The sequence below is a fragment of the Schistocerca serialis genome, chromosome 2, assembly GCF_023864345.2.
Source record: "Schistocerca serialis cubense isolate TAMUIC-IGC-003099 chromosome 2, iqSchSeri2.2, whole genome shotgun sequence".
In the NCBI taxonomy this organism is placed as follows: Eukaryota; Metazoa; Arthropoda; class Insecta; order Orthoptera; family Acrididae; genus Schistocerca; species Schistocerca serialis.
Genome location: NC_064639.1, coordinates 61,454,074 through 61,481,870, shown reverse-complemented (window position 1 = coordinate 61,481,870; position 27,797 = coordinate 61,454,074). Strand labels below are relative to the sequence as shown.

General features: G+C 38.7%; 1 protein-coding gene across 6 annotated transcripts in view; it reads left to right on the top strand.

The window, feature by feature from the left end:
• The window catches only part of LOC126456761 (caskin-2), a 960,013-nt gene extending 935,619 nt beyond the window's left edge, over positions 1-24,394 (top strand). For 5 of the 6 annotated variants that reach the window (XM_050092514.1, XM_050092516.1, XM_050092512.1 and 2 more), the window contains 8 exons: positions 2,942-3,052; positions 5,644-5,745; positions 6,557-6,793; positions 8,224-8,412; positions 15,114-15,947; positions 18,365-18,482; positions 21,323-21,395; positions 22,199-24,394. In XM_050092514.1, coding sequence (XP_049948471.1) covers positions 2,942-3,052; positions 5,644-5,745; positions 6,557-6,793; positions 8,224-8,412; positions 15,114-15,947; positions 18,365-18,482; positions 21,323-21,395; positions 22,199-22,316 — 1,782 coding nt within the window. In that variant the 3' untranslated portion in view covers positions 22,317-24,394. The remainder of the gene's footprint in view (positions 1-2,941; positions 3,053-5,643; positions 5,746-6,556; positions 6,794-8,223; positions 8,413-15,113; positions 15,948-18,364; positions 18,483-21,322; positions 21,396-22,198) is intronic. The other variant, XM_050092517.1, reaches the window with a different exon arrangement.
• Positions 24,395-27,797: the final 3,403 nt, after the last annotated feature.

Here is a 27,797-nt window from a genome sequence, read left to right as displayed (position 1 = left end):
CCTACTCCTGCATTACCTCTATTTGATTTTGTATTTATAACCCTGTAATCACCTGACCAAAAGTCTTGTTCCTCCTGCCACCGAACTTCACTAATTCCCACTATATCTAACTTTAACCTATCCAGTTCCCTTTTTAAATTTTCTAACCTACCTGCCCGATTAAGGGATCTGACATTCCACGCTCCGATCCGTAGAACGCCAGTTTTCTTTCTCCTGATAACGACGTCCTCTTGAGTAGTCCCCGCCCGGAGATCCGAATGGGGGACTATTTTACCTCCGGAATATTTTACCCAAGAGGACGCCATCATCATTTAATCATACAGTAAAGCTGCATGTCCTCGGGAAAAATTACGGCTGTAGTTTCCCCTTGCTTTCAGCCGTTCGCAGTACCAGCACAGCAAGGCCGTTTTGGTTAATGTTACAAGGCCAGATCAGTCAATCATCCAGACTGTTGCCCCTGCAACTACTGAAAAGGCTGCTGCCCCTCTTCAGGAACCACATGTTTGTCTGGCCTCTCAACAGATACCCCTCCGTTGTGGTTGCACCTACGGTACGGCCATCTGTATCGCTGAGGCACGCAAGCCTCCCCACCAACCGCAAGGTCCATGGTTCATGGGGTGGGGGGGGGGGGGTGTTTTAGTTAACTGTCTCTAAATCTGGAAGTATCTCAGCTAGGCATATGAGATTTTAACACAACCTTCCTTTTAATAACAAAGGGCTGTATATTGACTATTAACAAAATTGAGTAATATTTAATACTGTTTATTTACATTCTTGGAGGCTTGAATATTCTGTTGTCGAACTAACATAGGTTGCGCTTCCCACAGCTAGGCTAGTGACAGGTGCGAGAGAGTCATGCTAAGATACCAGCGGCTGTATATTGCCACCATCAACAGCTCCAAAGCTACGAGCCTGTACTTCAGAGTAGCTTACTGCAATAAAATGCTATTGCATACTTACTCGCAAAGTTACAGCGTGCATTTCTGCCAATGGGCCTTGGAAATGATAAGAGATAACAAGGATTTTTTTTTAGATACATTATGTTCACCAATGAAGCCACACACAAAAACAATGGTGAATTAAATAGTCATGATTGTCATTGGTCCCCTGTTAATCCACTCTGGCACAGACCCATTGACAATCAACACAAATGGTTGTTAATGGTCTGGCGTGGAATTTTAAATGCTTACTTGATAGGACCGTATCTTTTTGACTGAAATGTTACTGGGGAATCTTATTTACAACTTCTCCATGATGATTTGTTGGAACTAATGGAAGATGTTGATTTAGAAACCAGACAATGAATGTGGTTCCAACTGGATGGAGTAGCTCCCCATTCTGCTAAAAATGTGCGGAACGTTTTAAATTTACAGTACCCTGGTCGGTGAACAGGACATGGTGGAGCAATTCAGTGGCCTCCACGTTCACCAGACCTAACATCTCCTGATTTTTTCTTGTGGGGTTATTTAAAAAATATTATTTATAAGAGACAGCCCACAACTCGAAACAATATGGAGCAACACATTCAAAGAGTGTGTGCAGCCATACCGCAGGATGTGCTGCTCAAAACTGTGGACAACTTTTGCAGATGATTGACTTAAAGCATTGAAACAAATGAGGATAATTTTGAACAATTTATTCATGGCTAATTTCATTAATTAAGCACCCCAAATTGTGAGAGGCAAGGGGACTCACACTAATGAAGCACCCCATCATGTGAGAGGCACGGGGACTCTCACTAATGAACCACACCATGGGAACATCTTTCTACTACGTACATGTCGTTGTTCCTGGGTGACGCTAAAAATAGGATACAGTACATTTTGTACAAAAATAGCTTAATTTGATGTAACAAAAGAATGGGTCAAATTTTTTATCAATTTCATGTGTCTTACATAGTTCTAAATAAATCCGAGTTCTTTCCTAATTTTACTTTCTTCTCGACTTCCGCACCATCTGTCTATGGTTTAAAAATGTTTCAGACAAAACTTAATTACTTTTTTACGGAGAATCCGAATCTGCAATAAAAATGGGTGTTTCCATTTAAGATTTAAAAGTTGAGCCCCCCACCCAAGGGGGTGGGGGTGGTGGTCATGTGTAGAATCATTTGATGTCCCCCTTTGAGCTTACAAACTTATCTTGCCCACTATTTTTACCTGATGTATAGTTTTCGAGATAATCTCATCCGAAACTTCAGATGGACCACCCTGTATTTTTACCCACTTTCGTAAGTGCAGCATGTAAGAAAGATCTATTTATTTGCTTAATCCAAAACTGCTTCAGTAAAAACTGTTCAATTCTGCAGGCTGTAAAGACTTTGATATCATTGTGTAAAGCTAAGAATGATAATTTTCTTGTTGTGCAGGCCTACACTTACTATAGAGATTTTGTAAAACTGTGGCATAGTGTCTGGGGACCCACAATCTTTATAATTTGTATCAGTTTCTACACCACTCGAAACACGAAACAGGTTCTGTTCTCTTCAGAAGCCGTTATCAGCTCTCGTGGCATGTTCTATTGTGAACTGTTAAATTAATGTTTTATTTCAAAACTAAACCTTTAGTATAAATTCACTTGATACAAGAGCTACAAGATTTGATGACAGTTTTTGAAGAGAATTGAAACTAGGCACAAAAATTAAATTTAATGTTTGTGATCCTGATTAGGAGAAAATGGATATAAATCTAGAGAAACCCATGTGCTTCACTCGTACAGCATAAGCAGAAGTAATATTGTTAAGAAACAACACCTAAACCTACCTAACGAAACTGTTTCTGATGCCTAATTCTGTTGAATAATAAAATTTGTGAACAAATTCTACTTTCTTATGAATTTTTGTTTATAGGATACAATTGTTCTCTAGGCTGAGGCAATGCATTATTCTGTCATTTGTTCAAGATCATTATTGGAATAATGATAATACCCTTTTTGTGCACTGCAGGATCAGGATGTCCTACATGCTTGGCTTATGGATCTTCATTTTGAAGAATATTTTCCCCTGTTTGCTTCAGCTGGTTATGATATGCCCACAATATGCAAAATGACACCAGAGGTAAGTTTGAAGTAAACTGTTAATAGAGAATAGCGGTGTGTGTTGGTGTGGTTAAAATGCCTGTACAGAGAGTAAGTTGAATTATTACAGACAAGTTACAAGGACCATATTACACATCAATAGTTTTGTGACTGTCTGGTATGTGACACTTTGGTATAAGTACGGGTAATTTGCTGTGGGAAGGGGCAAATATTCATTCTGGATTAGATGCAGTTGGTGGATGTCAAGAATGTTTTTGAGATATGTGAGAAAAGTAACGAGACTGATTTTTTATCTACCAAAGCTTTTTTTATTTTTTATTTATTTATTTATTTTTTTTCAAACTAAAATATTGTCCACTACATGGTAGTTCCCTTACACCAACAGAGTCATCATTCCCAGCCTTGGTGACAGTGCTGAAAGACTACAACTGGTAGGGCCTTTAACATGTAGGTCACATTCTTTCGAATGTTCTCCAGAGTCCAAAAATGCTGAACTTTTAAAACATTTTTCAAACGAAAAAGAAAAGTCACAAGGATTAAGATCAGGTGAACAGGGGAACTGTGAGACAACAGAAATGCCTTTTGAGGACAAAAATTCTGTAATGGGAATGGCCATGTGAGATGGGGCATTGTGATGATGCAAAATTCACTTGGGATGAATCTGTGCTATTGATGAGAAATATTCCCTGTATGCCTGTTTCAATTTTTAAAGGTCATACGTGCAGATTCCTCAAGCTTTACACAAACCCTGGTGGCAATAATATTGCTCTGAATTTGTAAAAATCTCACGACGGCTGTATGTAGGTGAAACTCAGGCCGAGCACTCTGAAGCACGAGTAGAACAGCACAGCATCGCCAGAACACTTGCAGTGTCGCCAGTCTCACACACGTCGTGTGTCATATAACCGATGATGAATACAATCACATAATCAGGTTCCGAGACTGACAATGTGATTTCAAAATTGGTTAACAGTCCATTATTCGGCTTCTCGGAAATAAAAGCACACATTTTTCAAAGAAGTTTTATTTGTGTGGGGATATAGTCAGTATAATTAATGTAGTAGCTCTTTGATATAACATAATATTCAGCATCAGACAGGATTTCTAGAGATATAAGCTGCTTACTCTGCAATTTAATTGCATAGATAAAAAAGTCTACTCACCAAGTAATGGCAGGAGAGCACAAATATAAACAAAAAAGATGTTTTACACATGTAAGCCTTTGGAACCAGTGACTCCTTCTTCTGGTAGAAAGGTTGAAACGAAAGGAAGAGTGGAGAATGAAAAGGACTAAAGAGGTTTAGGAAAAGGGGCACATTCCAGAAATGTGACCCGGAACCCCAGGTCACGGGAGGCTTACAGTACTTACGTCCTGTCCGATAAGTCTCCCCTGACCTGGGATTCTGGCTGACTTTTCCAAACTCTTCCCCTTTTTCTAAATCTCTTCAGTCCTTTTCCTTCACCCCTCTTCCTTTCCCTTCAACCCCTCTGCCAGAAGAAGTGGCCACTGGCTCCAAAAGCTTGAATACGTAAAACCTCTTTTTTTATAAGTGCTCTCCTGCCACCACTCAGTGAGTAGATCTTATACTGTCAAAAATTGATTATTTTTGTTGTTGCGAGTTGCTTAATCCGTACATTTTACTTCTTTTTTTGTATGTGAACACCATAATATTGGGTTACAGCTACAATAATTCTTAACAGCAAATGCTGGAGAAAATAATTTTTCTATATTTTTATGTAGTATAAGATATTTGGTAATGCTTTGCCAGTTCTATTTGTCAGTTATTGTCATAGTGGTGTGGAATCATTACTTGTGTGAGTACTTATGAATCTTCATAAAATTTTGTTTGTAAGTTTTGAAACTAAGAACAACAGAAAACCCCGGATGGAATAACAGTGATATGAAGTGGGATGAGTTGATACCACCACACTGAGGAGGTGCCGAGTGGCAGACAGGTATATTTAAAAGTAGACTAAGCTGTTTGATAGAGTCTTTCAGATTTAGCAAAAACACGCATTCATACATCTGCAACTTGCACATTTACCTCTGTCATCACCGGGCAGCAAGGCCCCACTGACGTGAGTGACAATCTCTGCCAGATTTCGTAGCAGAGGGTACACTAGAAGTGCGGTGGGGAAGGTGACGGACAGCAGAGTATCGGTGGGGGACAGACACCGAAGTGCTTTCCGGGAGAATATGAGACGGTTGGCTGCTAGGTGCAGTTCTGCTGGTGGAGAGGGGAGGAGAAGAAAAGGGGAAAGGTCTATTCAGGTGCACAGGGGGACAGGAAACGAGTGAGATGGGGTGGAAACAGGGGCCCTCCACCTGCTCCTATCTCCTTCCCAGCCTCACACGCACCCTCACTACCTGTCCCGGCGGACATCACTACTCACCTCAGTTGAGAGATGACAGAGGACACAAAGTGTGCAGTTAGACGTGTATGAAAGTGGAGGACTGTGTCTGAGACGTTAGTCTACTCTTAAATGTACCTGTCTCCCAATCGACATCTCCTTTGTATGACAGCTAGCAATCTCCCCTAATTAATTTTGTTGAAACTAAAGATATTATATAAGAAGAATGAAAAATGAATGATGTTTGCCTTTTTATAGGATCTCACGGCCATTGGAATCAAGAAACCAAACCATAGGAAGAAACTAAAGGCTGAAATTGCTCAACTTAATATTTCTGATGGACTGCCAGACTATATTCCTGTAAGTTATTCACAATTAATACAGTTAGATTATGTAATGTGCATGTACTTAGTGGTGTTGGTACCGTACCAGACGGTTGCCGTACTCATCTCGTATTGCTGGTGTGATTCTTTTTCTCGTCAAATCGTGCCGTAACTGTAGCTCGGGCACAATTGTCTCCAGTGGCGCTGCTTCCTTCTCGCACCCTCAGTGTGGTTTTTTACATCTGTGTCGGCTCCTCTAGCAGCAGAAAATAGCAATTTGGGCTGTTTTTGATTCAGGCTGAAGGCAGAAACTAAAGAAAATCATTATTTATGGATATGTTTGACATTTTCATCCTTTTGATCCTTTCGATTTAGTTTTGATTTTTTAAAGTATACGTGATATGATTCTTGCAATCTCAAAACAATTATAGAATGGACATTTGTTAGTGCAACTTAGCAAGAAGCAGAGTGGTAGTCGTAACTCTGTAACTGATGTAAACTTTTAAGCAGGGACCATATAAAACAGAGTTTTGTTCAAAATATGTGGCAAAATCACAAAAGTTGACACATCTTCAGGGTTTTTGCCATCTCGACCCTCTTACACGACATTCTATGCTCTTTCCTTTTTTTCAGCCTTATTTCCTGAAATATGACTTTCCGTTTTTTTCTTTGCTTATTTTGTATTTACTCTGGTGTTCCTTTTTTCTTTTTCTCAAGTTTTATATCTCGTCTCTCATTTATCAGTTGCAACCATGTTTTAAAATATTATTCATTGATATTGAATCTATTCAGTACGCTTTCATGTCAACCAAAGAAACACTAATGCTCTATCTCGGTGTTAACTGTAGGGTTCACTAGACGAATGGTTGCGACTGCTACGTTTGGAAGAATATGGTCCGGCACTGCATCAACAGTGTTATAAAACTGTTGAAGATGTCACTCAACTCACATGGGAGGACCTGGAGGACATCGGCATTGTGAAACTGGGTCACCAAAAGAAGATTCTCCTGGCAATTAAACGTGTGAAGGACATAAGAGCTGGAAAGAGATTTCCTCCACAGCCATCCCTTGCTGGGCCATCCCAGGTAGGGAGAGTCTACTAGGAACTAGTGTTGAGAGCAAAGCTTTTCACTGTGTATCTGTTCATTAATATTTAAGTTTTTCACTGCATTTTAAATCATTATGATTATAAAGTAAAGAATGCTGTCTAGCAGTTACACATAGAGTGCTTCAGTGGTGAAACTAGTTAGATAACTACAAATGTATGCCACTCAAGATTTAGTTTCTGCTTACTATTAGATTGTTCACAATATAAAGTTTCAGAAGAAGAATAAGGGATTGAGCAAAGATCCGCACCCTTCCATGCAAAAATCTACAGACATACTGTAGTAATCATAAACAATGTAACAAATTCTTTTATTACTAGTAGTATGCTGAGTCCACACTAAAGCTAGTACAGACTAAATAAATCATTCCGAAGGCCTCATTCCGAAGGCCAGAGGAAGCAACGGCATACCACTTGCAACAGAACCACTCCTAGTAAAGCACTGTGGTGTTCGTAATGACCTGCTTGAGGACAGCCCCTTCTCAACTAAAATCCTACGAATCTCTGATTATGCAATGATGAAGTGAAAAATTTTTCACAGATGTTATTTTTAATATTGCAATGAGAAATATGGATAATATGGATTAAGACACATTAAACAGTTCTAATTATAGCTGCTACTTTTAGCTGCTTTGCACATTCAGAGAAGAAAAGTTATGAAGACTTTGCCTGTAAAAAGATCAAGAAAATTATTGATGGATCCTCATAAATATGTAACAGACATGTACTATAAAGAAAATGTTGAAGATGTGGCTTCATTCATATTATAGAAAAAATTAGAGAATCCGTAATAATATTAGCTGTGGAACTAAAAGTTGAAAAATCCATTAAACAGTCAGCATTAACTTAGTATATTGTATTCTGTTTTATAACCCACACTTGAATTGTAAAGAAGCTGTTTTGCATCGTAGATGGCAAGTATGTTAACATGCATGTGACTCCCAAACTTTTTATCTGTCATTAATTTTTTTGCACAGTATGCTTGCCTATTCGTTGCTTATGTTTTATGTGTTATTTGAAGTTCTTTCCTCATAGACATAAACTCATATGTTAATGAATGTTAACAGATTAATTTTTGTTTATTGTATAGCCTTTAGATACACCTCACTGACAGACTGATTATGCATGTCTTATTTCCATAGTCTTCAGCTGGTGCAAAGACTAAAAAGTATCACAATTAATATGTCGTTAAGGTAAAGACAAAAAGTGTCAAGAGATTTCACAGTTATTGTAGACGATTGCTGTAGACAAACAGTTCTACCAATTGAAGTAAACATGCTCAATATCTTTTTTGCACCACAGCTGAGATGCATAATTGTCCTGCCATGCTGTTAGGAGGCAACTTTACATGTTATTTTTTTAGTTTCTTCTGCACGTGTTGCGATTTTGTTTTTGTCCCGATTCTTCAAGGAGGTGTTGATCGGATCGCCCAGCGGCTTGCATTCTCCGGACGAGGGTGATTGTTACCCGCCTGGCGTGCACAGGACGTTCCACACATTTCATCAGCCCTGGGAGATTGAGGGCAGCCATCTCATGTTTAGCACAATCACAACACCGTACTTCCAACCCATGTACTGTCCAGATATTGTCCCCATTAAGGTAGTCATGCACTCAGTTAACCTTGACCTCAATTAACGACAGTGTTTGTGCGATTCCAAGAACTGTGTCAAGTTGTTTAGATTCATAAATAAAACTTCGTCAGTAAAATACTTGATGTAATAATGTTTTGTAATCCATTGTTTTTAAACATATTTTGTGATTTTAATTTCTGCCAGCCTATTAACAATATCTTATGGTGAGCTACTTGTTTTTCAGTCTTTTCCTTTTTTTCACTAGTCGCTGACTACAATTGTTTTTTGTTTTGCATTTCTACATCCTCACATTCCAACCAAATGACCTGAATAAATTTTCCAAAGAAAGGTACATACGTGTAAAATTATGTAACTATTGATTGCTTTGTTTTTTAACCCCACAACTTATTTCAAGTTGGAAAAGTATTGTATGAATTTGGATTGTGGACACATTCCTTCATAGTTCCCTACTTCTGCAATTTAAAGTGAGGTTGGTTGGTTGGTTGTGTTGGGGGAGGAGACCAAACTGCGAGGTCATCGGTCTCTAAAGTGAGGTAAACATCAGGTGAAGTGAGGGGAGGAGGAAACTTCTGGGGGTACTGATGACAGAAAAATAGTTTTAAAAAATGTGACAAATGACCAAGGAGGTAGAAAGGTAAAATGAGGAAGGTGATGTGAGTCCCTCTGTGCACTATGCTGATGACTGGTCCAAACTCACTCGAAATAATGAGGGGTGTCTAGGAAAAGTGTGTAAATATTAAAGTATCAGTAGTGGTGGGGGGGGATGGGGGGGGGGGGGGGGGAAGAAAGGGAGGGAGAGAGAGAAAGTGGAGAAGATGGAAATAGAGTAAGTTGGAACAGGAATGCAAGGGAGAGACAGAATAGCAAACCAGCAAGGAAACTAGTAACAGGGAGGGCGTATAAATTTAAGGAACTATTACTTTCACAAAGAGCCAGGACGTACCTTCAGGAGGTGCAACTCCTGATACTGATGGTATTGAACACAAAACTTGTAGCTTTTAGAACCGTAGGTCCTTCTTCTGGGAAGAAAGAGGAATTTATTGTGGTGGATTGGAAAGTGGCAGGATGGTAGGGGGGGGGGGGGGGAGAAAATCACTTAGTCCTAGATTATGAAGGACCAATTTGTTATGACAAGGAAGGGACTGAAAGCTGAAGGAGAAGCTGTCGCAGAGAAAGTAACACATCAAAGATAATACATTAGTGAGCTGGTGCCACATTTAGTTCGTGTGTGATAGAAGAGAAAAAGTGAGTAGTTGTCTACTGTACATTCGTGTTCTGAAAATTGTTGTGGTGCATCTCAGAGGGTACTTCCCATTTTTCCACATTCTATTCCATTCACATATGGCTTGCAGGAAGAATTACACCTAAAATGTCTCTGTGTGCACAGTAATTAGATCAACTGTCTCTTTTCGGTCATTTTGGGAGAAATACATAGGAGACTGTACCATATTCATACACTCCTCACATAATAACGGTTCTCAATACTACTTCAGTAGGCTTTTGTAGGGTAGGCATAGCCAGCATCCGTCTTTGCGAATCTGCTGTATCGAGTTTTTCAGCTTTTCTGTGTCACTGCACCCTCATTTGTACATGTTCAATATTCCCGTTTAGTTCTACTGACAATGGTCCCACACGCTCGAGCAATGTACTGTGGCATATTGTGTATCAGTCTCCTTTGTTGACTTACTATATTCTCCCAGTATCCTACTGACGAACTAAAGTTTGGGATCTGCTTTACCTGCCCCTGGGCCTATGTGATTATTCAATTTGAAGTCTCCACAAATTGTAACAACCAGGTATTTGTGTGAGTTGACTGTTTCTGACTGTTACTCGATATTTTATGCTACTGTGTTTCTGTCTTTTGTGAGGTGCTGAATTTTATATTTCTAAACATTTTAAAGTAAGTTGCTGTTCTTTTCAGCACTTTGAAATCTTGCTGAGATATGAGGCAGTATTTTTGCAACCTTTTTCCGATAGTGCTTCATTACAGAGAACTGCATCATCTTCAAAAAGCCTGAGGTTACTGTAAATGTGGCCTCCCAGGTCACTGATATACAGCAGAATAAAAGTGTCCCAGTACACTTCCCTTAGGCACACCTCAAGTTACTTTTATATATGTTAATGGCTCTCCCACCCAAGATATGACACTGTACTCTCCTTACCAAGAAATCCTCAGCCTACTCATAAAAATTTGTTTGGTACCTCATACAAACATACTTCTGTTAACAAGCTTCAGTGCAATATTCGGTCAAATGCTCTTAGGCAGTTGAGAAATTCTACATCTACCTGATTGCCTTGATCCACAGAATTGTGGATTTTATGTGAAATTAGAAAAGGAAGAGACAATTACAAGTAAAAATAATAAAGAAATTAAGGAATAGAAGGAATGAGAGCAAAATAGACAGAACAACAGGTAGAGACAGAGAAGAAACAAAAGGTGATTGGTTGTGGGTGGGAGAAGTGGGAGGTGTGGAGAGTATATAAGTAAATAATAAGCTAATTTGTGTGTTCTGCAAGTTTGTTGGTAGTAATAGTTGTACAGAATGCTGTGCACTGAACCCACCAGCTGACAAATCACGTGAATTGTTTCACATGTGGCCCTGCGATTAATGTTGTATATTTGTTGTTACAGAAGCTGGTGCATGCACTCATCCACTGCCACTTATTATTATCCAATCACATAAAAATTGTACAAAATTGAAAGCAGGGCAACATGTAAAACTACTTCCATTGTTTAGGGTGCTGGCACGTGTTTACCGCTCTGCTTCCTACACGGGAACAACCATTCTTCGAGAATGCTCTAAATCCCGAGTGAGGAGCCCCACCCCCTCCCCCTGCTCTCTTGCATGCTGGAACCTGACAGCCAACAGTGGTATGCAGTGATATGGATGTTGATGATATGGAAGAGGAATTGTGCATGGAGACAGAAAAACTGTGAATGTAGTTAGGACAGACCACACTGGTATGTGCACAGGGGGAGTTCACTGGCATTTACAATGGGAGCATCTAGGAAAAATGTTATCACAAACAGTCTACACTAATAGGCTTTCATGAACACGCTAAGATAAATATGACTTTGAAGATAAGTTCCATTTTGAATGTCTTGTTTCGAAGAACTGGTATGACTTCTATCTTCTCTTTATTTATTACCTTCATGTTCATGCTTCATTAAACATTCTCTATATAATAATACTATATGGAAATTATTTCTGTGGAAAATCTGGAGGGGCCCTCATGATCTGTTAAAATTCTGTGATGGAGCACCTCATAGTCTTTTGTCTGCAAAATGCACAAAAGTTCAGTTTGTTTCCAGTTTACAAATTTACAAAATTTCTTAATCCAAAACAGCGTATGAACAAAACAGAAGAAACAACGGAAAATCTAGAATGGAATAACAGTATGATCTGATTTATGTTTCTGAATTAAACCGCTTTCAGCTGTGTATGAACTTTTACAGGAACATGACAGGTTTCATTATTTCAGATTACATCTTCAGATGTACATTTGTCAGTAAAATATACAGGAAGGAGGGTGACTCAGCCTTCTCAAACTTCCCTGCGAGGTGATTGGAGTGTTGCCGTACACCACTTTACGTCCTTTCAACATGTCAGTTTCACAACTGGTCAATCTGAGCTATGATGCCCTGCTTTCTGCTAGTAACAGTATTTTATTTTGAGAAGGTTAAGTCCCTCTCCTTCCTTCGGTTTGTTTCAGAAATATGCAGTTGCCCTCAACAGAAAACTATTAGTGCAATCTGTGATTCACATCTATGTCAATACTCCTCAATTTACATCCGAGTGCATACTCTGCAATTTACATACGAGTCCTTGGTAGGGTGTTCACAGAACCACTTTCAGACTGTTTCTTGACCATTACACTCTCCGCTAAAGTACACAGGAAAAATGAACACCTAAATCTTTCTGTGCAAGCTCTGGTTGTTTGGTCGGTTGATCGATTCGGAGGAGGACAGCTAGGTCATCAGTCCCCTTGGGTGAGGGAAGGATGGGAAAGGAAGTTTTCAAAGGAATCATCCCAGCATCTGCATGAAGCAATTTATGGAAATCGTGGAAAACCTAAATCGGGATGGCCGGAAGCACGTTTGAACTGTTGTCCTCCCGAATGCAAGTCCAGTGTGCTAACCAATGCACCACCTCGCTCGGTGTGAGCTCTGATTCTACTACAGTGGTAATTTCTTCTTATGTAGGTGGGAGTTCACAAAATCTTTTCAGCATTTGGGGAGAAATTTTGTGGTTGAATTTTGTGAAAAGATCTCACAAAGAAAGATGCCTTTTGTTTTAATAATTGCCACCCCAGCTCGCCTATGGTATCTTGGACAGTCTCTCTCCTCATTTGCCCTTCTCTGAACCTTTTTTGATGTCCTCCACGGTCCTATCCAGTAAGGATCCAATACTGACAGCAGTGCTCTAGCAAGTGTAGAGTAGGCAGTCTATTCAGTAATCTTGTTGCATCTTCTGAGAGTTCTGCTAATAAAACAGTCTTTGGTTCACCTTCCCCTCAGCATTATCTGTTTCACAGTTTCAATTTAAGTTGTTTGTAATTGCGATTCCTAGATATTTAGTTGAATGGACAACCTTCAAATTTGTGTTGTTCATCATGTAACCAAATTTTAATGGATTCTATTTAGTACTCATGTGAGTGACCTCACACTTTTTATTGTTCAGGGTAACCTGTCACATTTCGCACTGTACAGATATCTTGTATAAGTATTTTTTTTTTAATTTGTACTGGTCTTCTGATGACTTTACTCAGTGGTAAATGACAGGATCATCTGCAAACAATCTGAGACAACTGTTCACTTTGCCTCCCAAATAGTTTATATAGATCAGTGGGCCTATAACACTTCCTTGTCGAATGTCAGGTATCATTCATATTTCACTTGATGGCTTCCCATTAATTACTATGAACTGCGTCATTTCAGACAAGAAATCGTGGATCTAGTTGCATAACTGAGATGATATTTCATAGATTTGCAATTTGACTATGAGCTGCTTGTAATGGACAATGTGAGATGCCTTCTCGAAGTAAAGAAATAACTTGAGATCCCCTGTCAACAGAACTCACTACTTCGTGTGAATAAAGGGCCAGTCGTGTTTCACAAGAATGATATTTTCTGAATCCATGCTGACTATGCATCAATAGACAATTTTCTTTGAGATATTTCATAATGTTAAAACACCGTATATGTTCCAGAATCTTATGTTGGTCTATAATTCAGAGGATTACCCTGTTTCCTTTCTAGAATATTGATGTGACCTGTGCAACTTTTCAATCTTTAGGAATGGATCTTTAGCTGCGTGAGCAGTTGTATATGATAGTTAAATATGGAGCTATTACATCAGCATATTCTGAAAGGAACTTAATTGGTATACAATCTGAACTGAAAGACTTGCCTTATTAAGTGGCTTAAGTTGCTTCATTACACTGATGGTATCTATTTATAAGTTTCTCATATTGACAGCAGTTTTCAATTTGAATTCTGGAATATTTACTGCACCTTTGCTGGTGAAGAAATTTCTGGAAACCACTTGCAGTTACTCAGCTTTAGTGGCACTGTCATAAGTAACATTACCATCACTATCACACAATGAAGTTGTGTGTTGCTGCTCGTGCACTTAACATATGACTGGAATTTGTTCAGATTTTGTGCTAGATTCTCAGACAGAGTTTCTATAAAACATCAATCTTAGATGGATTGCTGCTAACCACATAGAGAAGCCGTTAAGTGCCAGGCAGACACATTTAAAAATAGACTACTGGTAAATATCGGCTTTATGAGAAACCCCTTTATCGGATGAGGCTCTCTCTCTCTCTCTCTCTCTCTCTCTCTCTCTCTCTCTCTCTCTCTCTCTCTCTCACACACACACACACACACACACACACACACACACACTGTGCTGGAGTTGATAGAAGCCATGCCCGTGTGAGATGTGAATATGTTTGTGTTTGTCTCTCAAAAGATGGAGGACTTTGTCCAGAAGCTGGTCTTTTCCAACTGTCTACTTTTAAAGGTGCCTGTCTGCTGCTCTATGCCTCATCTACCCGAATCAAATTGTTATACAGGACATTTCAGTAAAAGCAATAACTATCAAATAGCACAGGAGAAACACCTAATACTACAATAAGGAAAGCGTACTCTAACAGCTAAGGGAACACCAAAGAGGTCAGTTTTGTGTGTATTTTATCCAGACTCTTTACTTTCCTATAGATAAATTAATGTGTCATTTTCAGCACAAAATGTGTTATGCCACACCCAACTGCACATGTTCTTAGAATCGCACAATTCCTGTTTGTGAGCCTTTTTGCATATTAATATGATGTTACTGCTAACTGTGCTTAAACATATGTGCATAGAAAAGGCTGTGTATGTTTTAAGTTCTTATTTCATAAATTAAGTGAGATTTGTCATATTTATCATAACATATGCATGCTTTTAACTGTGCATGATTAATAGGAAATATGATAAAGGAGCTAGAGCAATGAGAAAAACAAAATTAGTGTCTTTGTGTTGATTTCACTGATCTGTTGTTCAGAATAGACTACATTTTGAGTGTTTTTTGGATTTTAGATAGCACAAAACAAAATGTTAACTTACCTTTTCCCATAATGAGTAAAGTTTATTAAATGTTCAAGTTCATCAGGTTATAGACGATTTGTTAATATCGACATATCAATCTGTATTGTTTACAGATTCGTGGCGGTCGAGGAAAGTCACTGGAAAGTTTAGAAGATGGCAGTGAGAGGACTCACCACACATTTAGTGCAGATAACACACAGACTTTCTACTACCAGCACGCCGTCCACGGGCCCGGAGGATGGCGACCACGCAGTTATGACGACGGAGATATTACTCCGACAAATGAAGCCGTTGCCCTGCACGAGGGAGGTGGCACACTGCCGAGACCCAGGGGACTGGTCCGTCCGAGACCCGTCGCAAAAATAGTCGCAAAGACACGTAACGACGGGTCGACATTTGCCGTCCCCGATTTTGAGAAGCCCGGCAGCACGTACTACAAAAGCTTACCGAGAGACCTCATAGATGTTAGCAAGTATGACCTGGATCGGTATTCGGGTGGCACCGGCAACGAAAGCCCGAGGATGGCGCAAAAGAAACGGCCACCGTCACCGCCGAAGAGGCAGTCGTCGAGGACCGGAGAAGCGGACGTCGTAATAGACTGTAGTGGGCCAGTGCCGAGAGCTACTGCAGATGTTCCTGGTAGTGGTGGACGAACTACTGTAGTAACTGTGGATCTCCATTCGACCGACCGGGGTACGTCAGTGTCACCCTTGTCACTGCCGGCATACCCGAGCGGGACTGGCGACGATCTGGCAGAGCCCGACCTGCCCCTCCCACCTCCGCCAGCCCCGCCCTCACCACCGGGGCTGCGAGAGTTGTCGACCATGAGTCGATCCTGGAGTAACATGCCTACAACTTCTGAAGCACACGCTGCCAGTGTCGAGCAGGAGCTTATAGCCAGTCTCGCGATGCAGCAGGGGCGTAACGGCTCTGATGCCAGTTTTAAAGTAAGACTCTGAGCTCTACTGAATGTTTAATGCCTTCTCTATTTTCATAACAACTATTACATCTGTAATATCTGTGTTAAGTTACGGACTAGACAACTGCTACTGAACTATTTAAAATGATGTGCCTCAAACATTTCTCATTTTTATACCGCAAAAATAGTTGCAATACGTGAAACTGCAGATAAAGAGTGACACATGGCACTGCACAATTTCGGTATTTGATTATTGTACTGCCTTTGCAGCAATTTGAGTGGCAGGGTTTTCTTTCTACAAATGGTAGAGATGAACAGAAATAAGTACAAGTCTGTTCCTGAATGTGGATGCTTACCATGTCATTAAGTTAACTGCTTTTAACAGTTTTATCACTTCGCCATAGAAGTGTGTATATGTGTGTGTGTGTGTGTGAGAGAGAGAGAGAGAGAGAGAGAGAGAGAGAGAGAGAACGTGACCATCACTGTTGACCATCACCATTCTTTGTAATGCAAAATAAGCTCTAAGTAGTCCTATCTTGGTAGTGAAATTAAATGACTGCATAAGAGCATGGAGCTGCTCACACTTTAGGATGGTTGAAGGAAATAATTTTAGAACATTGTTTATCATAAATAAAAGAAATAATGGAAACTGATATACGCAATAAAAAATCAGCAAATTGATGTGCTTTCTTTAGTTCTAACTGAATAATGTTGTGTGTAATAGGGAACTGAAAATAAATTGTGAAATCAAATAAAATGTCCTACAGACATACTAATTTACAAAGCTGATCTATGAAGAGTTTTTTTTCTTTTTTGGGGGGGAGGGGGGGGGGGGGAGTTTGTGCAGTGCTGCATGCTGTATATCCATGGTGATGTCAATCGGTGTCTGTCATCACTTGCCTTAGTACAGAATTTTACAGATTGTTTATTTTTAGTGGACAGTTGGAAATCTTTCTAAGAGGCGACATAAAGCACCCCATTCCTCATTCTTTTAAAAACTGTATAATGTGGTATTATACAGTTTGTGTCATCTCCATACATCAGAGGAGCCATAATTCTATATCAGAGCACACACAGCTCTTTTATCCTCTAAGGAAGGTCCAACCAAACAGTCACACATATCCCTTTATATCAGTTTCTGTTGGTGATATTAGAATGGCTGCCCACTTATACAGTTCATTTTTGCTTTCATGACTAGTCACTTTACGATAGTGTCTGCAGGTCATAGTTTGGGATGCTGGTCGGTATTGGCAGTTCGATCAACTCGTTCATTTCTGAGAGTTTAATAAACACTGTTGGCCCTCCACAGTAAAACTAGTCCAGTTTAAATTAACAGGAACTACTTTTCAAACTAAAGGATGAATGTTGCACCACTTAGCAGTACTTAGTAGTGCTAAACAGTACTCCCTCTTGTTCACAAATAGATGGGCAGGTATCTTAAAATGATTGGGTTGTTGCGTTTATGCTGGTAGGATCAGGCTTCAATTCTGAGTCCCACAATCCTCACTTAAGCTATCCATGATGTTTCAAACTTCTCAGGTGAATACTGCAGTGGTACCTCACTCAAAGCCATGGCCAGTTATGTCTATGAACTACAAAAATGAACAATTATGAAAAGAATAAATTGCTACTCACTGTAAAGGTACACGTCGAGTTCTGGGCTGCTGCTACTATCCTCTGCTGCTTGTCTCACTCACACTGATTCAGAAATAATTATCTGTGTGTTGTATTAACAGAGGCCTGTTTATAATAGGTGTTGTTACTTCTCTCACAGGTAACAGATATATTCAGTTCTTGAATCTGGATAATTTTTGGGAGTGGCTAATGTGGGGTGCTTTTAAATTATTTTTGAATTTATAGTGATTTTCAGTTTTTGCATCATATCAGAGTGGAACTTATTAACGACCCCCACACCAAAACATAAAATCCCAGTTTGAATCTTAGACAAGAAGGCAAAATCTGGATGAAAATAAAAGATTTTTGAAAGGTTGAAATTCTGCACTTGACTGTGACTGACATCTGGATTGCTACATTTCATGGGAGCTGCATGATCTGTACACACCTCTCATCCTCTGACCTGGACATCTTTTATGAGAAAACTTTTACGAGAAAACTTCTGGTCAGTCAGTGAGGCGTGCGGGCAGCGATCCGGTGCAAATCCGAATCGAGCACGCAGTCGGAGCTCGTCATCACAGTCTGTGCTCTGTTAATGACAGAAAAATTGTCATCTTTAGACAGAATTTTTTTTTACTTCGTCATCTCGTTGTTGTGCAGTCACTATTTGGCTGAAACTAGGTTGTCATTTACTGTCTCAACTGTCAAATACTTTGTGACTGCTTCTTATTACATCATATGTTCTGAGCTTTTAATCTTATTTCTCTGTATATTTAATTTATCTGCAGATGGGAAAGGCCAAGATTTAAAAAAAATATTTTCATTTTACAGTCAAGTTCAAGCACAGAATCAGATTCCCTCCCTTTTGCTAATGAGAATGCAGGAACTATAAAGCAAAGGGTGACAAGACCGCATCCGACACTTACGACAATGGATTATCCCAAACAAGGTAAGTGACTTAATGGATGTACTGTTTTTTTTTTAAAAACCAGCTGTCATTTTTGCACTCAAGCAAAAATAAGTATTTCACTAGATAGTTAATTACTTTGCACACTCCACAAAGACACAGCAGTCATGCAGTGGCTCATGTTAGTGGCAGAGTAGACCAGAGTGTCATGGTGGTCTGCCTTCAAACTGGGACTGTTTATATTTCTACAAATATCAGAAATCCAATAATCGATATTTAAAAAAAGTATATTATTGTCGGCCTTCAGTATATCAAAGAAAAGTATCTGTATATTGACGGAAAAAATATCAACATACCTGCTTATAAAAATATTGGCTGCACATTGTAAATGTACAGCCTGTTATTTAAGTATTGATTTATTATTAGATATTCTGTACATCAACAAGCTAGCAGCCTGCCTATCCCCCTTAGAGCAAGAACTGACATGAAAACGATGCACATTTACGCTTGGCAATAACCACTTTGCTTACAATGGTAACTGCATGTAAGTGGCACAATAAAAGGTGTTCGACGGGTCTGTCATTCAATTTCATCACATATTGGATTTCTCGAAAACACTTAATGTTGACTTCCCTGGTTTTTTCATTTCTTCTAATACCAGAGACCTAGCAGTTGTAGTGTCAAAATTGCGTGGTGAAGCTAAACGTTGCAGTTTCTGTCGGTAGCACCGAGTGCCGATTACGTCAGCGTTTCCCCTCACAATCTTGTCATTTAGATTTTTGTTCATCATTTTCTGATGTGAAGAAATAGCACACTAGTTGTGTTAAAAATTATTATTTAATGCAACTGGTGTGCTGCTTCTTCACATCACAAATCTTGTTATTCCATTTGCATCACCACCCGCTAGTGCAGTCAGACTTCTTCTTATGTGCCACATGTACTTGCTTCACACAGTCAAAAAGAAAGATTGAACATGATGAAAGCGCCTTCAGACAATGAAAGTAAAATTATATTCTACTGGAATTTTAAATGAACGTCAAATATTTACCAAAAATCATGAAAAAAAGTAATATAAAACAAAAATATCGGCACTCAGTATTGACATTTTGATTTCAATTTTATTGGGGGAAAAAATACTGCCTATGGATATAGATATTTTTTGGGAAAAATACAGCTATATTGATGCCTTATCAACAGTCCTACTTCAAGTCAAAAGATTCACTCGTTTTAAGTCACTACCACTACTAAGCGTAGCCCTGTATACTATCATTATTGTCACCATATTGTGTTGTCTTTGCCATGCTGTGTATTGTTTCATGTTATATTGCATATTAGTGGATTTTGAGTTATGGTAGGAATGAGTGATGTGGCAGCTTAAGATACAGTGAACACTATGCATTTCACATACAGACGCAGGTGACATTCTAAATTTAGCGATGTCTGCTAATAAAGGCAAGCTACGTCGACTGACGAGGAACCTGTCTGCCAGTTGGTATCCTACCCCCATAAGTCATCATGTCAATTGACTTTGTGGAGAGTGTGCATAGTGGTCATACAGCGCACAGGGATGTTCCTCAGATATGCAGCAGCTGTGTCACTGTGAAGTGCACAAATGTTTGTGCTAGGCTGCATTGTGTCCTGTTATCAAAATTTCTTTGTAATTAGTACCTGCTGACAAATAAAGGCTGACATGTTTAGGAAAAAATGACATTTTGGTTGAGCTGAAGATGTACAGTAATTGACTGTTATGAAAATAGTTTATTGACTGGCACAATCACAATAATTTCAAATAAAGGCCACAATAACAGTCTGGATTCCACGTTTGAGATAGTGAACTGTGGCATGCAGTTATTATCTAAAGAAGCTCAATGTCAGCCAGAACCATTCATTTATTTGAAATTGTTGTCATGTTTAGATTTTCTGTGTGTCATCCTCCAATCACTATTTTCATTTCAGAAATGTCGTTTTACATTTGGTGTGCTGAAATAGTTCAGTATTACATTTGCTGTGCTTAAAATAACTGAACTATTGACACAAATGTGATAAGATCTGAAGTGACTCCCAGATGCCCACACAACAAATAAGATCAAAAATGCCGTTTACCGTGTAGATTACGGATGGCTCCGTGGAAAGGGCACAGGCAATTACTTTCCCAGTTCACAAGTTGTGCTTCACCTCTGATTACTTAGCTGTCAATGGAGTGTTAAGCTTTAATCTTTCTTCTACAACCGTTGAACATCCCTTATCTTTCCCTCTTCCTTTCTTTCCTGATCAAAGAGTTCAAGTTCAGTTCAGTTTTTTGTAACATTTTGGAATGCATTGCATCAGTTAATTATTTTTAAGTATGGTAATGCTATGAAAAACTCCAAACCCTCTTCTTTTTCATCTTCATCTTAGCCTCCTCCTTTTCTTCTTCTATTACGACTTCTATACGACGACCAGTAGACCTTTCGAGGAGAGCATTTTCTTTTCGTCCATATCTTCTTCATCCTCTCTCTTCATCTCTCACTCTCTGTTTCCAAGATCTTCAGTGTCCTCTTGTATTGTCTGATCCACTGGTGACTCTGTATCCTCTTCTTATAGCCCACCCGCCGGCCGAAGTGGCCGTGCGGTTAAAGGCGCTGCAGTCTGGAACCGCAAGACCGCTACGGTCGCAGGTTCGAATCCTGCCTCGGGCATGGATGTTTGTGATGTCCTTAGGTTAGTTAGGTTTAACTAGTTCTAAGTTCTAGGGGACTAATGACCTCAGCAGTTGAGTCCCATAGTGCTCAGAGCCATTTGAACCATTATAGCCCACCCAAATTCATCTACTGACTGTAATATATTCCTTTTTATTTGTTCATGAAGTTAACTGATACATTAAAAAATTGTGTAATTTTCAGAGTTTACTCCTTCTAAGAGGGTCCAAAATCCACAAAGTGATCTAGCAGCTAGTCAGAAGGCACTAAGAGACCGGTAAGCACTGCAGACTTTGAAGAATTTTATTTCATTTTTGTAAAAATATGTCAGTTAAACAGGACATTCACACACTTTGTTAAACTCCTACTCAATTTATTTCCGATATCTTTTAGCTTTACCATATGATCATAAAAAAATGATGTAAGCTTAACATAGGATTCAAGTATGTTGTGAATAACTGACATGGAATTCTGATGTTGAATTTGCAGCTTGCACACACTTCAAATTTACATTGTTTGTCACACTGTTGACAGATCATCGCTAGTATAGAAAGTTTGGTGACAATCTTGCATATATAACATAGTTCATTAGGAGCTACTTAACAGTGAGTTTACTTAACAGTGATAAATGAGTGATGGCAATGAGAGTAGTGTAGGGACATCAATGAACAGACTCTGAAAGTACCAGCAGTAGAACTGGAAATATAAAAGTTAACAGGGGTTTTGAATCCTGCAAAGTATGTATCTATACAGACATCTGGTGAACTTAAAACTACTTCTTCAATGTAGCAGGCAGACATGTATCAGACAGGAAATTCTCTTAACATGAACCCTGTAACAAATAATGACTAGTGAGATATGAATTCATATGAAGCTTGTGGCATGTACTATGATATACTGAGGAGTTATTATTTATAATATGTCACTGCAATGTAAAACACACACACAATTTTATTCCATCGCATATTGTCATATTACCCAGTGACTCATACACAACTGCTACAGGTTTCTCTGTTATATATTGCTGTACTTTGTATATTTATTTCTATGACATCTTTTTAATTATTGTTGTGATTACAGATCAGCATCACAAGAACCTGCTGATGTTTTGAATGATATTGGAAATATGCTCGCCAATTTAACTGATGAATTGGATGCTATGCTTGAAGAAGAGAAGCGGCAAGGATTAAATCAGTGAATGTACATTTGTGCTTAAGTTCCTAGTGTAGGAATAAAAAAATTCCAAACTGACGTTGTTTTATAGCTCAGCTGTCACTGTTCATAAGCTGAACTGGTAGAGCTCATCCAAAAGCATTGTTTACCTCATTTAAAATTTGAACTAAAAATGTGTGATATGGAGTAATCTTATATGTCTTTGGGACATAGCTGAAACTGTCCATACATGATAAGAATTTAATTTTTTATCAAACATAAATGATTATTAATGAAGTTGTGGGGTAGGTTCTATTCCATTTTATTAAATGTGAGTGTGCGTGAACTTAATAACTTTTGAGTTCCACAAACCTGAAAGAGATCAGTAGTTGTAGTTTGTACAACTGCTTAAAGATACAAATTTTATTCACTTGACATTATCATTTATTTAATTTTAATGGCCGTATTTAAGAAAAAGAAGGAGAACTCCGAGGGGCAAAAGTCCTATGCTACTGCGACAATGCCTTGTTCTTGGCAATATGAAAAAGGCTGACAAAATTTTTTTGACTGGTTTGTGCATATGTCTTTTCCCACACACTAATTAATGTAAAATAATTTGCTAGTTGTTTATTAGCAACTAAATTAGCTTTAAAGATAACCATAAAAGTGATCAAGTTCCCTTGAAAAAGTGCAAAGTGTAGTTTCTGCTGAGGAAAAAGTTGTATGTCGAAGAATAGAGAGATAAGTCATCCCATAATTATGGTAGAAGAAATAAATGACAAATGCTATAACTGATAGCATGTTTTACTCTCACTTTAAGAACACCCCCTATTAAACAATATTTTGCATGAAGACTAAGTAAAAGGAAGTTAATTGAAATTTAAAAATTTACCGTCAGTAGTGCCTTGCAGTGTAACACATAAAAACGACTGCAAAAAGTTGTGAAATAACCTCATAAACAATTTGTGTAGTTGCAAGACAGAGAAGTTTGATGGTGCATCATCTTTCAGAACTTTAAGTATTCACTGGTTCACATTGGAAATTGAGGTCCTATTTTTTCTCAATCAGGTCTTTTGTTTACTTATTTCTTTCATAGTAAATGGGGTTTCAGACAACAGAATCTCAAACTGCTGGAATGTTTCTTTTAAATGAGTGATGAATTCAGGTACACCTTTTGCGTTGAAATCATTTCTTTCCAATACTGTGATACTGTTCTTGGGAAGAAAGAACAAGAAGGAGAAGAGGAAGAAGAAACTGTAATTAATCTGGTACCCTGAATATTAAAGTTGGCCACTACTAACTGACTTCTCTTAATAATTTTGGAACTCGTCTAATAATTTGTTTTTGTCGTCATGTTTCTTCAACTGAAATAACAAACCTGGTTGAAATACATCCAGTAATACAGCTGATAATGTTGTTGTTTGAAAGTGTCCAAGTTGAATGCTTGTATCATTATCCCATTACATCTTTTCTAAAAAAAAGGAAAAGATTGCTCCATATTCCTGTATTTGTGGATAATATCAAATAACATTGTGACTACAATAAAATAAATGTTTGTATATCCACATGCAGATAAAGCTCACTTGTTATAAATAGGTTAATAAGAGGGGACAAGACTGATATGAATATAATACCTACATGTTTGTTATATTCATGCTACAGAATTTTATAACAAAGGTCCCAAAATAAAGCAATATTCAGCCAGCTTCATATTATTCACAAATACACTTATTGGTTTTTAGCACATAAATTGAAAAGCGTTCTCTCTGAAAAATCCATTTGACAATTGAAATGGGGAAAAAAAAGTTAATACTTTTAAGTCAAGAATTATTTCATAGCAGTCAAATTATGCTTAGGGATTGGTTGAGTAGCCTTTTCAAAGATTCATTAGATGGCAATGTTTTGTGTGAGAATGTCATGAATGGCCCTTTATGTTTCAGTTAAACTATGTGTATAGCTCATGATTAATATGTAGATTTTTGTACAAAATTAGTTAAGTCGCATTTCATAGAGAATAATGTTTTGTCTAGGATACCTAATAAATGAAACTTGAAAGAATATAGTGTATATGACACCAGAAATTCTGGTATTTAATAAAATAAAATTAATGAAGACACAACCAAAGTCTCTACTTAAATGTCCTCTCCCTCTTTATCCAATGTATTACCTTGCTAAAGTAAGTTAAATGTTAATTAAACAATGGAAAATCCAGGATGGAATGTAACAATATTATGAGAAGGAAACTTGCTACTCACCATATAGTGAAGATGCTGAGTCGCAGATGGGCACAACAAACAGACTCTCACAATTATAGCTTTCAGTCATTAAGGCCTTTGTCAACAATAGACACACGTGTCCTCGGTGTCTTTTGATGGTTGGTTGGTTGGTTTGGGGAAGGAGACCAGACAGCGTTGTCATCGGTCTCATCGGATTAGGGAAGAATGGGGAAGGAAGTCAGCCGTGCCCTTTCAGAGGAACCGTCCCGGCATTTGCCTGGAGTGATTTAGGGAAATCACGGAAAACCTAAATCAGGATGGCCGGACGCGGGATTGAACCGTCGTCCTCCCGAATGCGAGTCGGTGTCTTTTGAGACGGCATACATGAATGAAATGTTCTCTGTTTTCCAGCCGCATCAATTCAAATTGATGTGACTGGAAAACTCCGCGCGCGCGCGCACACACACACACACACACACACACACACACACACACACACACACACAAATGAAACTCATACACTTGACTGCAGTCTCAGGGAACTGAAACCACACTGCCTGAGAGTGCAATCTTTGCCTGATGGAATGATATCTAACACGTGTTCTGCTGAAAGAAAAAAAACCATTTGCCTTCTGTCCTTTGATTTTCCAACTACGGCACCATAAGATGATAACTACCACTTTACCCTCTTTCATAATTGGTGAACAATGCCTTATACTCTTTCTCATTGTCCCCACCAAATTTTTTCTGTACAGCAGTTCGCAAGAGGAGTAAATGTGTAATAGTTATTTGTAAGGACTGGTTGGTCCTCTCCAAAACATTACTGAGAAGCTCCAGGATGGTACTTTCTACCAGGATTTGAGACACAATGTTTGTGCATTCTTTTTATAAATGCGCAAGTATATCCAATACTACCACATAATTTAAAAAATCTTAATACCACATTTATGACTTTTCTCTGGAATATACTGTAAAAACAAAAGTCATCCTCAGTTGATGCCATGCTTTAATTTATAATAATGGCTTCATCTGATATATATTCTGGGAAAATTTTTCTGTCCAATATATTTCATAGTTGCCTGAACGTATTGGTTTTATCATGTTCTTAGGTGGTTTATTGTCTGGAAAATGAATGCAATGGAGCAATAAGTGAATGCGATTTCTGCTTATTATTTTAGACAAAGTGTTAAATTTGAACAGAGAATTTGTGCTCCAACAATATTCTATTGCTGGATTCATTATCAGTCCAATGTACATAATAATGTTAAAAAAATTACAAACTTCACAGTTAGTTTAACACTTCATCTGTACAATTTTACATACATATTTCCTATTTATTTCAAAACTCTACACCACATCTATTGGTCTCAGTCACAATCAAGTTAACTACTTTCTCATCAAAACATGAGTTGAAAACTTGGCATAGTTTCAAACGATTCCTACCTATAGAATAAGAACATAAGAAGATAAATCTGCAAAAAACAAAATTAAAAGCATTCATCAAGATACTGTTTTTGATTTCCCGTACACAGGCATCAACTCAGTGACAAACTACAAATTAATGAAAGTACAATAAGACACATGCTGCAAACACCACTATAACAAGCCACAGCTGCGACCAAGGATAAACTGCTAATACATATATGCATATGCTTATGCATATGGAGACCAGTTTTGTTTTAGTGTATATGTTTCATCAACTCACCTTCAGGCTTAGGACAACTTTTTGGTAGAAACTGTACTGAAAATAATCTCTCTCTCTATACGGTGCCTATATTCTCTACATTTAAAAAAAAAAAAGAAAAAAAATTGTATGTATATACATTTCACAACAATTGGATCGATTTCTATCAAGCTTGGTAGACATATCACTTACTCTCTGGAAAGAAAAACTGTGGTGGGAGGGGAGGGGACTCAGAAATGTGACATAACTCAGGAACAGGTCGAGCAATTTTGACAGTTGCCCATCACAGTTAGTTCCGGGAATTCCGTATGTGGACAGCTCCAACTAGAAGAATCCTGAGACATTCTGTCTTTGGTCCAGTGCTCCAGATTGCGATCTGGGGTTTTGTTCTCAGTACATGGAGCTGGCAGTCTGTCTGGGGTTCGCTCCCCATGTCGTGCCCACATTCTCAATTCTTCCTTATGTTGAGGTCTGCTGCAGCTCTTCCCCCCACTCCCCATTTTTCAAGAGATTTTCCACCACCTTTATCTCCATTGACTCTCTTATAACATTGTCAAATATCCGGGGGTCTGTGCCAGAATCCTCGATTCTTCACAGTTCACATATCGATTAAGACACTGACAATGCTCGGCAGTGGCTGATTAAGTTGTCTGTCTCAGCCGGGTGTGCCACTGATGTTCTGGTATCTGATGTCCAGTGTCCTAATTATTTGGCCAACATATAACCTGCCAAAATGGCAAGATATATAAAAAATTCATGGTTTTCCTAAGCCCACACTGTCTGTCCCGTTTTGCAGTATTGCTCTAATGGTCAGTTTTGATATTGTCTCCCTGTCTACCAAGGTACCACCCAAAGACTCACAGGAACTGATTACAGACAAATGTGATGATATGATGGATTTTTTCAGGCATATACTGATTCACCATATATTCTGCATTCGCCCGATATTACGAGCACACGAAGAGAAACTGTGGGCCACCTCTTGTCTCCAGTGGCTGCCATCTGGGAGAAATTTGAGGAGCAAGTATCAGAGATGGTTAGACACAAACTTACATGTTTCTCCAGTGCACACTGATTTATACCTGCAAGCTAGCAGCTTTCATCACACAGCACAGGAGAATGGAGTACTGAAGACATTGTTCCACGGGGCACACACCTTATCACACCAAGATTGTTTCACGTCAGAAATATGTATTTATGCTGTCTTCTGTAAAAATGGATACAGAGGCAAACAGACTCAGAAGGCCTTCCAGCCAGCTACTCTTTTACACGTCAGAGAAAAGAGCAACATCAGCATAACATCGAGTGTGTTCTGTCCACCTACCAAAATAACAGTACTACTGGGACAAGTTAAAGATGACCTGGGCTTATGAAAACCAGGAATGTATAATATACTTTGCCAGTGTGGCATATTGTACATCAGCCAAACAACTGAGACATAAGCATCAGACACTGAGCATTAGAAGCACATTCATCTGGGGCAGAAAATTAAACTGGCCATCACTGAGCACTATCCGGAACTTAATCGTGTGGCAATATATGATAAAACATGGGTTCTAGCACAGGTTCCCAGTTAGTGTTACAGTGTTTCAAGAAAGCTGAGAGATAAAGGTGGCAGGAAACCTCA